Here is a 12,993-nt window from a genome sequence, read left to right on the forward strand (position 1 = left end):
ACAAATGGAACATTTTTCTTTCTCTCTCTCTCTCTCTCTGTCTCTCTCTCTCTCAATCTCTCTCTCTCTCTCTCCCTTCATCCTTCCTTCCCTCCCTCCCTCTCTTTCTCTGTAACTCTGCCTCTCAAAGAAACAAAATAAAAAGTATTGCTTTTTAAAAAAGCAATACTGAGAAAAAACGAACAAAGTTGGAGGTCTCACAGTTCCTGATTTTACATTACAAAGCTATCTTAATCAAAACAGCTCCTACTGACATAAAACAGTGGAATGGAGAGCCTAGAAATAAACTCAAATATATATGGTCAACTAATTTTCAACAAGGGCACCAAGAGTAAACCAAAGGGAAAGGATAGTCTCTCCAACAGATGGTGCTGAGAAAGCTTCATTTCCACATGCCTGAAATTGGGCCCTTACTTACTCTATATACAAAAGTCAACTCCACATAGACAAAAGACCTAAATGTAAGACCTGAAATTATAATACTAAAAGAAGAGAACAAAGGTGAAAAGCTCCTCAATATTGGATTTGGCAATGACCTTTTTCAGTATTACACCAAAAGCTCAGGACAGAAAAGGAAAAAAAATGAATAAACATGACTATATCAAACCAAAATGCTTTTGCATAGCAAAGAAAATAATCAACAAAATGAAAAAGCAACCTACACACTGAGAAAATATATTTGTAAGCCACACATCTAATAAAAGATTAATATCCAAAATATATAAAGAACTCTGACAACTCAACAGCAGAGAAAAATAGGAACAGACTTAAAAATAGGCAAAGGACCCAAGCAGACATTTCTTCAAAGAAAACATAAAAATGGCCAACAGATTTATGAAAAGGTGCTCAACATTACTAATTATCAGGGAAACACAAATTTAAATTTAAGCCATTAAGATAAGCTATTATCAAAAAGAGAAGATAAAAAATGTTTGCAAGCATGTGGAGCCAAAGGTACACTGCTGATGAGAATGTAGATTGGTATGGTCATTATGTGAAACAATATGGAAATTTCCAGAGGAATTAATAATAGATCAACCACAAAACCCAGCAATTCTTCTTTTGGGCAATTACCCAATGGAAATGAAATAACAGCCTTATAAAGATATTTGTACTCCCATGTTCACTGCAACATTATTCACAGCAAATAAGATATTGAAACAATTTAAGTGTCTCTCAATGGATGAATGAACAAACAAAATGTGTTACATTTGAGGGGTCTTCAAAAGATTCATGGAAATTACATATCATGAAAATACCACGCAAGGATGCCAATTTTTTTGTACAAAACAAATTTATTTTTACGATGCTTATTTATTTTCTCACAGCTACTTGAAAGGCAAAATGTAAGACAGAGATAAATAGATACAGGTCTTATATCCACTGACTCACTCCCTAAATGCCTATAATAACCAGGGCTGTGCCAGGCAAAGCCAGGAGCCTAGAATTCCATCCTTGTCTCTCACATGGGTGGCAAGGTCCCAGGTATTTCAGCCATCATCTGCTGCCTCGTAGCAGGAAGATGAACTGGAAGCAGACTAGTTGCGGTTCAAAATGGCACTCTGATTTGGGATGCAGGTGTCTCCACGCCAATGAGAGATGCAGGCATCCCAAGTGGCAGCTTAAACAGCTGCAATGAAAACACTTGCCCCTAAATATATTTTAATATATTTATATATTTAATTTACACAAATTTGTTGATGTGTTAGTATGTGTGTGGGAGGGTTGGAATATTATTAAGGCATTAAAAAGGAGGTTGTAGGGGGGCTGGCATTGTGGTGCAGTGTGTGAGGCTGCTGTTGGTGATGCTGGCATCCCATATGGATGCCAGTTCATCTCCTGGCTGCTCCACTTCAAATACAGCTCACTGCTAATATACCTGGGAAAGCAAGAGAGGATGGCCCAAGTGTTTAGGCCTCTGCACCCACAAGGAGACCTGGAAGAAGCTTTTGGCTCCTGACTTTGGCTTGGCACAGCCCTCATCATTGCAGCCAGTGAGGGGTGAACCAGTGGCTGGAAGTTCGCTCTCTCTCTCTCTTTCTCTCTCTCTCTCTCTCTCTCTCTCTCTCTCTGTGTGTGTGTGTGTGTGTAACTCTGTGTTTCAAATAAATAAATCTTGAGAAAAAGAAAAAAAAAGTCATGTCATTTTCCATAGCATAGATGAACATGGAGAACATTATTGTAAGTGAAACATTCCAGATACAGAAAGAAAAATGTTGCATGTTCTTCCTTTGATGTTGAATCTTAAGATGAAAAAGTTAAGCACACAGAGAGAATAAAACAATGGTTACCATGGTTGGTGGTGATGGGAGCTGTAGGTCAAAGGCTATCAAGCAGCAGCTGTGTGGGATAAAGAAGTTTCGAGTTCTCATGTACAACATGAGAACTACAGTTAATAAAATGGTGCTGTATTAGAGATTTCTGTTGAATAAGCAGGTTTTAGCTGCTCCTGTCACAAAAGTCACTACGTGAGATGCCAGATATATTAATCTGATTCACTATAATAACCATTTTTCTATGTGGTTCCCATAATGCCATGTTGTAAACTTCAAATATGTACAACATTTATTTTAAAACTAAGAGCAAAGGAATTGCTTCTAAAAATAGAATTATAGTTTTGACCTATTGTAGAATTATGTGTCACACAGTGGGATCTTAATTAGGACATACACATATTCAGGTGTATTCCTGTGCACACACATACACATGGTAAGCAGAGACTCTAAAATGCTCATTGGAACTATTTCTAGGCTGCAGGACTATGGCTGGGTGATCCATTCAATTATCTTCATATTTTTCTTCACTATCTGAATTTCCTAAATCAGGATGCCATTACTTATGTAATCATAGAAGTGATTTCTTTTTTAAAAAATGTACAACTAAATTGTGCCTGGGACATTTTTAAGAAGAGGAGAGAAAATAAAAATTAATACAGTAGCCCATGAATGAGTGAAGGGAATGTCAGCACATACAATTAATGTGATGTAAACTGTGAGAGCAAAGAGCAATGTAAGAAACAAAACATCCTTGTTGAAAGAAGCCTCTGGAGACAGCAAGATGGCAGAGTATGGAGGGAGCTTACTGCTCTAGTCTAGGGGAAGACAGTTAAAAAAAAAAAAACATGGAGAGAGTGGCACAACCTCAGGGAAGAGTTAGGGAGAAAACGGCAGAGGAAACTCCACGCACATTACAGGGACACTGTCGATCTACATGGAGGATGTGGATGCACGAAACTCAGGACCCCAGCAGCCAAGAGCTTTTGCAAGAGGTGAGACCAGACTACAGCAGCCCAAGCCACTGGTGATAAAGCTTCAGGGAGAGCCTATCATGAGTCCAGCTTGGAACCTTGTGGGGGACTGTATAACTGCCAACCTAGAGGAAAAAAAGGTGGAGCACGTTTCTCTCTTCCTGACCAACTGGCACCAGTGTCCTGAAACTAGCCAAGAGGGGACAGGCACCATTTTGGACAAATGTGACAGCTCTGCCGGCTTGTGTCTGCATGCCCAGCAACCAGCTGAGAGGAGACGATTGAGTCTAGCTGGGAGAATTGACAGGGGGCTGGGTGCTCCTTACTGTGGGAACCTTGTGTGCTGGGACTGTGAAAACACTGTAGTTGTGTGGGAGGATGCAGGGTGTGGCTTGGTCTTTGGGTAGTCACTATGCGTGGCTCCATATGCTTGGGGCATCCTGATTCGCAGATGAGGGTCATGCTGTGGGATCCATGCTCACACTGAGGGCTGCACAGATCCTTTGTGTGGTACTTGTGGCAGCCCGAATGAATATTATACCCACTTGGGCTAGAGACCAGGCTTTGGTCTCCTTGGAGGAGAGGAAGTGAGCATGAGACTATGCCAACAGAGCAGATTAAACCTCTACTCTGATTTAAAAAAAAAAAAAGAGAGAGAGAGAGAGAGATACTAGACCCAATTTGGGAGTTACCTTGGACACTCCTCACCCTGGAGCATGGAACAGAGCTCCCTGGCCACACCCAGCACACACCTCAGAGTATTCACTGAAAAGAGCAGACATTCCACTAATCTGCAGAGGCATAGTCCAAAGACAAAAGCCATTACAAGAAAAAAAAAGTAGCTCCACAAATGCCTACAAATAAATGCAGCAATTCAAGAAACAAGAATGAAAGACAACATCATGTCCCATAAGGAACATAACACTTCAATACTAGAAAGTGAAAATGAAGAGACTGAAAAAGTACTGGGAATAGAATTCAAAAAATTGATCATAGGATTACTTAGAAGTAATCAGCTCCCTCTCTCTGCTTCTCCTCCTCTCTCTGTGTAACTGACTTTCAAATAAATAAATAAATCTTTAAAAAATAAAGAAGTAATCAGAAGCAAATCCACAAATTAAAAAAATCCATACATGAGATGAATGAACACTTTTCCCATGAAATTGAGATTTTAAAGAGAAATCAAAATGAAATATTGGAAACGAAGAATTCAATATATAAAAAATAGAGTGGAAAGCCTTAACAGACTCGATGAGGCAGAATAAAGAATAGCTGGGTCAGAAAACAAATCTCTGGAAATTTTACAGTCAGATCAAAAAAAAAAAAGAAGAAGAAGAAGAAATTAGAATCCTGAAAAACAGTGTTGGACATCAATAGGATATGATCAAATGACCCAATATATGGGTCTTATGAATTCCTGAAGGCGTGGAAAGAGAGAATGGATTAGAAAGACTTTTTAGTGAAATGACTACAGAAAACTTCCCTAATTTGGAGAAATAAATGGATGTTCAAGTACAGGAAGCACATAGAATTCCTAATAGACATGACCAGAAAATATTCTCACCATGACACATTGTAGTCAAATTCTCCACAGTAAGTCATAAAGAAAAGATTCTAAAATGCACACAAGAGAAACACCAGATTACTTTCAGAGGATCTCTAACTAGACTCACAGAGGGCCTTTCATCAGAAACCCTACAGGCTAGGAGAAAATGGCAAGATATATTCCAAGTCTTAAGAGACTTAAGACTTAAGTGAGCCCAGAATACTGTACCCTGCAGAGCTCTCATTTATTAATGAAAGTAAAATAAAGACCTTCTATAACAAACAGGAATTGAAAGAATTTGTCACCACTTGTCTAGCCTTATAAAAGATGCTTAAGGATGTGCTACACACAGAAACATGGTTACCACTATGAAAGATGGTGAAGGCAGAATATCACCTAGTAAAAATACAAAGGAAATCCAAAGTAAACAATAGGAGTATTTATGGGAAAACAGCACGGCCAAGTTGTTACTTACCAATAGTCCCCTTGGCCTCAACCCTCTAGTCAAAAGATATAGACTGGCTGAATGGATTAAAAAACAAAACCCATCTATTTGCTACTTACAAAAAACACATCTCACCACAAAAACTGTTAAGAGACAAAGAAGGGTACTATGCAATCATTAATGGATCACTTCAATAGGAAGATGTGACTATAATAAACATATATGCACCTAATTACAGTGCACTTGGCTATTGAAAAGAAATGTTAATGGATCTAAAGGGAGACATAGATTCCAATACAATAGTAATGGGGGACTTCAGTACCCCACTTTCAGCAATGGACAGATCAACCAGACAGAAAGTTAGCAAGGAATAGCAATTAATCGACACTATAGATCAAACGAACCTAACAGATATCTATAAAACTTTTTATCCTACAGTTGCAGAATACACATTCTTCTTACCAGTTCATGGAACTTTCTCTAAGATAGACCACAGGCTAGGCCATAAAGAAAGTGTCAGCAAATTCAAAAAAAATCAAAATAATGCTATGCATCTTCTTTGACCACAATGGAATGAAGCTGAAAAATCAACAATTCAAGAACCTCCAGAATATAAGCAAACATGGAGACTGAACATGCTCCTGAATGAACAGTGGGTCACAGAAGAAGTAAAGAAAGAAGTTGAGAAACAGGTTTTTTTTTTTTTTCATACTATTTGCTGAACTCTTTCCTTAGTATAGAGTTAATCTTCTGTGTATAAGATTAATTAGATTTCAGTAAAAAATAAGAACGGGATTAGGAGAGGGAAGAGGAAGAAGGGTAGGAGAGTAAGTGAAAGGATGGGTACAGTGGGAACAATCACTATATTCTTAAAGTTGTATTTATGAAATAAATGAAATTTGTATACCTTAAATAAAAGGTCTCTGGGGAAAATAAAATAAAATAAAAATGGGGGGGGGAAGCTTCTGGAACTTGATATCAAATCTCTACTCCAGATAACAAGATGAAACAAGCAAGAAATAAAAGTGCCCCCTCTAACCATACTATGTGGGTTTTTCCAAGCACTTTTTCCAATTGCACTTGCTTAACATAACTGCAATCATATTACACAAGTAAACTCACACTTTCTTCTTCATTTATAACCATAATTTTGATATCCATAATTCTTATAGGAATTACTCTTCTGAACATCTTTCTGTGGTTATTTAACTATTTCTTGATTCTTGGGCATTATGTGGCTTGTTTTCTGTGTTAATAAATAGAAATATAAAGAATATCTTCAACATAAGAGAGAAACAAACCAAAGTTAAAAAGTTCATCATTTTTTTTTAAGTTGTCTTTCTTTACACTTTAAAAACAACCTGAAAGGGAGATCTATGTATTTCTTAATGTTTATTTATTTCATTTTTATCTACCTGAAGAGTGAGATAGAAGAGACAGAGAGGGAAATGTTGTGATCTTCCACCACTGGCTCACTTCCTTTGTTCCTTTCATTTTCAGTTTGGGACCTGCTTAGCTGTTTAGAATAATTCTTTGTGAGAGGACTGTTTACCTTTTCTTCCTGTAAGTATTTAGATCACTGGTCATCAGAGAATAGGATGACACTGCAGCCAGTGACGGTTCTCTGTGAAATGGGAGTGAGGGGTCCTTCACGGGAGTCATAATGCAGAGTGTACAGGACGTTGTGCACCACACACTCTGCTGCAGGTAGTCAAAGGAACACTCAGCATACACTCTGAGCGGTCACGAGGGCTCCTGTCTCTCACTCAGCAGCTTCTGGGGATCACTCTATCCCTCCTACTCCCCTTCCTTCCTAGTTGTACCATCTCACCTGGGATCTGGGGAGATCCCGAACTGAGAAAACACAGAGAAAACGCATGTCCGCATACACTGAGACAGCACCCGTGGCCACATTTTGATGGGATCAACTGCCCTTCACCTCAGACACAAGTCTCTCTCACTTCCTGCTCTACTCCTTTTATCAGAGCTGATGGGCAGGTCCGTTCATTGGCTGCTGAGGATCATCTGAGAGTAAATCCAACTTCTATGTGTGATGGTCATTGTCTACTAGGTTTGGTTAAAAATAGAACAGGGAGAGAACAGGAAATGGACTTATTTTAATGCCTGTTTCCTCTTCCCTCCATAAAAAGAATAAAATAAGGCAAAGCAATGAACAAAAACTTCAGAGGGGTACTGGGCCTGGTTTCCGTCTCAGGAACGAAGGGAGAGGCAGAGCTACTTCATTCTGTTTGAATGGACAAGGAGAAAGAAATGGCCTGGTGTACACCTTGGACTGTGGTAATAAAAGGGCCAGCTCCAGGAGCTGCTGGGACAATAGACACAGGGTCATCTGGAAACAAACAGGGACACAGGTTCCTCCGGTGAGATGACTTTGGTTTGCAAAGACTCCTGCCAATCCTGTATCTCCCTTCTCTGCCTTTGAGCTGGAGGAGCTATGAGAGTCAGAGATGGGAGAGTCCTTCTTTCTGCTCGGACAGTGAGAGGAGACACAAATGTGATCCTGATATAGCCAGAGGAGGTGGCTGTCTGGCCTTCAACACACAATCCAGACATCATCTTCCCCACAGAAACTGTGTTCTCCCTGGTTATTGGGTTTCACTATGTTCTATGTTTCATGTACATTGGGATTGCACAAATGATGTATACTGACCTGTATACCTTATCACTATGCTTCTACCTCCCCAAAAAAAATGTATTTCAAGTTCTCAACATCAGCTTAACAAACTGTATCCCTAATGGGAGCTGCTTATGCTTTAGATGCAGTTTACAAATTTAAATGTCACGAACTTTTTTTTTAATCTCTCCTTCTAGGTGGGCCAATTTACCTGACAGGCTACATAATTTAAAATATACAGGTGTAGGGCAGGTGTCATAGTGTAGCTGGTTAAGCTGCCACTTGGGACACCGCCATGATCAGAGTATCCGGTTCAAGACCTAGCTAATCTGTGCTTCCAATATAGCTTCCTGATAATGCACCCAGGAAATGGTGGATGATGGTCCAAGTACTTGGGTCCCTGCCATTTTTGTGGCAAACCTGGATTTAGTTCTTAGCTCCTGGCTTCAACCTAGCCCAGCCCCAGGTGTTGCTGGTATTTAGGGAGTTAGTCAGCAGATGGAAGATCTCTCTTTCTCTCTGTCATTCTGCCTTTCAAGTAAATAAAAGTGAATAAATAAACATTAAAAATAAAGAATTCTCTCTCTGCCTTTCAAGTAAATAAATAAATATCTTTTCAAAAGATGTGTGCCTCTGGTAAAAAAAAAAATAAAATAAAAAAATAAGAAAAGCAAAAGAATAGGAGGGAAAGGAATGCAGGAGAGGAGAAAAAAATCGTCGTTCTCCCAGTCCTCACAATCCAATGAAGATGCTGCTTCTCGGGCACCGTAGCTTGGAGAGGTGAAGTCTCACTGTTGATCAAACACAGATATCACTGTGCACCAACTGCAAGTTACTAAATCTTGCAATTAACTTAAGTATGCTCTTGATCAAGTGAATGCTGCTACCTATAAAATGGAGTGAATATCTTATGTTAATTTGCCTTTAAAACTCTTAAGTTCTTTTGATTTGGCAGTACCTCTTTTAATTTGCCTGCCCTGTTACCTATTTACATAATGTTTCCTATTCATAAATGAGAATGAGACCATTGTTCCAATGGGAGGAAAAAAAAAATTTCAAAGCATCATACTCAAACTCAATCCGAAGCCTCAGTATGTTAATTCCCAGAACTACATTTTCCTCCAGATTCTACAAAATCAAGGCTACTGATTTCTTTGGTAGGTCTCAAAAATATGTGTCTGCCAGTTGGCAAACACAGCTTTCAATCAGCCACCTGAATTATCTTAGGAGGCTGGAGGCATCATTATTCTTCAAAGCCACAGTGCCAAGTTCACAGAAGATTTCGGGCATACTGAATCAAGACTGTGGTCTTCAGTTTTTCTTGAAAGCTGCTTATAAAAGGATTGAGTGAAAGAAACTTTGATATGTACATCAAGTCACGACTAAGGGGCAGGTTTGCAAAATCAATTGTGCAGTTTTTATACTCAGTGCACATTTACCACATATGTCCTTTATTACACAGTGGAAAACCATTAAATGCACAGTAGTTTTGCCAAGTGGCATTATGCATTTAACAGCTTTATTCGTTTAACAGCTCCAACTCTCATTATATTTTGCCATGTGGTACATGGGATTTTATGCATTTAACAGTTTAAGAAGGCTCTATGGTATTTTCTTTTCATGTATTTCATACTATGGTTGGACATCATGTCTTAGCAAACTGTATTTCACTGGTTTCATTGATGAGAGAGTCAGAAGAATCTGGAAAAATTACCGTGCTGAAATTGAAAAGGGAAATAAATATTTCAATCCTCTTCAAAGTTCCTTGATATTCTGCTTTCCTCTCTATTAATATCTGAAAATAACCTAAGTTGGGCAAAACTGCAGGATAAAACAGCTCATCCCAAAACAACAGAATTAGTTTAAACATTACATATGACTATCATTTCTTAAGTTTCAGTTTTTACTGAAAACCTTATTGCTTAATAGAAATACAGTACTCCACAACTTCTTTATAACACATGGCTGATCTGTATGGAGAATGATGGGCCGCTTTACCACTTACATGTGTAGGGATGAAAACATTTGTCATGCAAGGTCACAGAGGAAATCAAGCTCAAAATCAAAGGACCCTCAGAATGTGGTTTAGCTAACTTCGGTTTCTTCCTCCTTACATTAATTGTTCATCCTATGGATAAATAAACATCCTGTTCGAACTAACCTAGGATTCTAGGATGGGGCAGTTATTCATCTGAATCATAGAGTAGATCCCATCAACTGTTGCTGCTTTCAGAAATTTAAAAAAAAAAAAAAAAAAAAAAAAAAAAAAACAAGCATCTGTCTGCTCTTTTCCCCAGAGTATTGCATTCTCCACAATCTCAGCACTCTGAAAATTTTACTGGATAAGCTTCCATGTTTTTCTGCTAAAAGATTTTAACACTTACTCTGCACTCCCCCACATGTGTTTTCTCCTGGAAAAACAACTGCATTCAGTACTTAAAAGAAACACCTGACTATCACAAGGTGTCTCTGGGGCTGTGGGAAACTGGTTATTAGACAAAGTCAGCCTTCCCCTGGTGGGAATAAGAGGTGATGCGACCTGGCTGAAACTTGGTCTCAGGAAGGTGCTTTTATGTACAGTCTAAGTTCTGTTCAAATACCAAAAACAAATAAATAAATAAGACAGGAGGAACTACATAGCAGTGCTTAGAAGGAGAAGTCATTCAAGGCTGGCTTTTTTCGTTGGGGGGTTGGGGAGAGGAAACAGAATCTTTAAAAGTGAAAAGCTGCGTTTTGGCTTGGTCTCTATTTTGAACTCCAGTGGGAGTGAAGGCGAACCACAGAGCAGAAGGCAGAACATGACAGGTTCCCTGGGGATTATTATTGTTATTATTATTGTAGGAACAGATGTATTTTTATTAGTGGGAGGAGGAGAAAGGTCTGATTCCAGCCCTCGATTTTGCTCTTTTAAAAAGCACTCACCTGACTTTTATTTGCAGCCACTTTGGCAAACAGGGCTTGAGACACCTTGGCCCTTTTCATCTCCTGTTGGATCTCGTCATAAATGGCAGCTGTGATGTTGACGTTGGCGCCGTCCACCTTAATAGGGAGGTCTGCTGTCGGTGTCGAGGTTTTGGCCTACCAAGAGACCATGAAAATAATAATTTAAAAAGTGCTGCATTCAGCCCAGCCATCTGTGCAGAAATTATCAAAGGATTTCAGTCAGCTGATGCCAAACTGCATTAGCTACAGAGGGACACTTCCTGTCCATTATTCTAATCAGGTTAATTGTGATTGGAAATAATTGCAGGCATTCCTATAGGACACGCAGAATCCTGTCAGCCCTCGTCTTTCCCCTCCCAACATCCTGGATGGTTCACAGGTAGGATGGCTACTCTGGGCGTCAAACTGTAAGTCATCACCTAACCGCAAAACAAACGTGCAGAACATACACAGTTACTTTTTTCTTTCTAAAAGTGGCACACCTTAGAGGAAGAGCCAGTTCTTCCAGAAAAAAAAAAAAAAAGGAGTAAATGGGTAGAGATCTCTAAATAATAAATTATTACTCAATTTAATGCACTCCCCTGAGTCTCTCTCATTCTTTATTAAACCTTTACGTATGTCATTCGAGTATGTATGGTTTCCCATCATTATCATCATTATGCTACCCAGACAGTCACCTAATTTCACCTAGGAAATCAGTGGAAATGAAACAAAATTTCATTTCATAAAACTAGGCTTCAGAATGCCTTTGGTGTGCCGTTTTCATTTTCTTAAACTCATATTGTGGTTTTATGTATTCTGCTGTGCTCGTTTTAATTGAATGATTTCCCATCAGCTTCAGAGACAAATGAAGGACAAAATAGAAGGTTCTGTAGTTCTGGGGGTAAGGATAACCCTAAAACATTTGTATCTACTTGATCTAAAAGGCTGTCACATCATCTGCTTTGTCTGGGCCCTAGAACGCTTTGCTGGTGTTTGATGAGAGGAACTAAGCCGTGTGCCTCATCCCCCTGGCAAAATGATTCCAAGATTCTTGGGCTCATGAGCTCTGCCATTTGAACTGGTCTAACCTGGGTTGTTGTTATTTTCCTTTTTGTCCTACTTCATCCTGGAATTCCAAACCAAGGAAGCTGTCCCCAAATCACAACTTTCCCTCCACCGATGCCCAGCAGGTGAACTAGTGCACGGGTCTGGAGAAAGACAGCAGGCAGCCTGCGTGTGGCACAATCATTTTCGGTAGTGTCCTGAGGTGGACTTCATGCCCTCTGCTTCCATGGTTTGCTTCCTAAGTGCTCCCGGTGACTTTGGCCATTCCCCTTCAACCTCCCTGTCTCAAGGTGTTTTCTAATTACTGCGAAGGAGTAAGTAGAATTTACGGGGCACCTCTATTAACCAGGAACTCCAGAAAACATTTTACTGTTTGTCATTTAATTCTTTGAATAATCCCATGAGTTAAGCATTGCTATTTTCATTTTACAGATCAGGAGCTGGCTTGAATTGATGAAAGGGTACACAGCCAGTGAAGGGTCCATGACCTTAACCCACATCCTTCCGGTCCCAAACAATGGGCTTGGGCTCATGTGCTATCTGGCTTACAAAATGCCCACGTAATCCCAGCTGCTCTTGTAAAGTGTCCTCCTCCCTGCTAGTCTGGAGCCTTCCCATGATAATCTGATTCTCTCTCTCTCTCTCTCTCTTTTTTTCTTCAAGAAATTCCTTTATCCTCTCAAAATTTTGACTTGGCTGAATGTTTTAGTAAATCATTCTGCCTTTCTCAGCTGTTTTATTGGCTCCTCTTATCTAACTGGTCAGTTCTCTAGAACTCTGCCAGCCAAAAAACAAAGCAAAACAAAAAACTCCCTCAAGGAACTACACAGATGGCTGAGAGCCTAGGTTCTAGAATAAGAATAATTAGAGCTGAAATGCTGGCTCTACTCCACAGTCCTGTGATCTTACACAAATTATTTAACTCATTTAAACCTCAGTTTCCTCATCCATAAATGGGGGTAGCACCCTAAAATAGTGAGGATTGACTTCATGCATCATTCTCACCCTACCCAATACACAGTCAGAGCTGTTGAACAAAGTTATTCTTATCTTTATATTGTGGTTTTGTTGTTATTAAGTACACCAAGGAATTCTGGCCAATTGAAGAGTTACAAGGAGAGACTCTGGAG

General features: G+C 39.4%; 1 protein-coding gene across 2 annotated transcripts in view; it reads right to left on the reverse strand.

Annotated features, from left to right (window-relative positions):
• Positions 1 to 12,993, reverse strand: part of SATB2 (SATB homeobox 2) — a 194,674-nt gene that overhangs the window by 49,900 nt on the left and 131,781 nt on the right. For both annotated transcript variants that reach the window (XR_009865797.1, XM_062189594.1), the window contains one exon: positions 10,796 to 10,951. Coding sequence is in view for 1 of the 2 variants with exons in the window: in XM_062189594.1 (XP_062045578.1) it covers positions 10,796 to 10,951 (156 nt within the window). In the remaining variant the exon portion in view is untranslated. The remainder of the gene's footprint in view (positions 1 to 10,795; positions 10,952 to 12,993) is intronic.

The sequence above is a fragment of the Lepus europaeus genome, chromosome 1 (assembly GCF_033115175.1).
Source record: "Lepus europaeus isolate LE1 chromosome 1, mLepTim1.pri, whole genome shotgun sequence".
Taxonomy (NCBI): domain Eukaryota; kingdom Metazoa; phylum Chordata; class Mammalia; order Lagomorpha; family Leporidae; genus Lepus; species Lepus europaeus.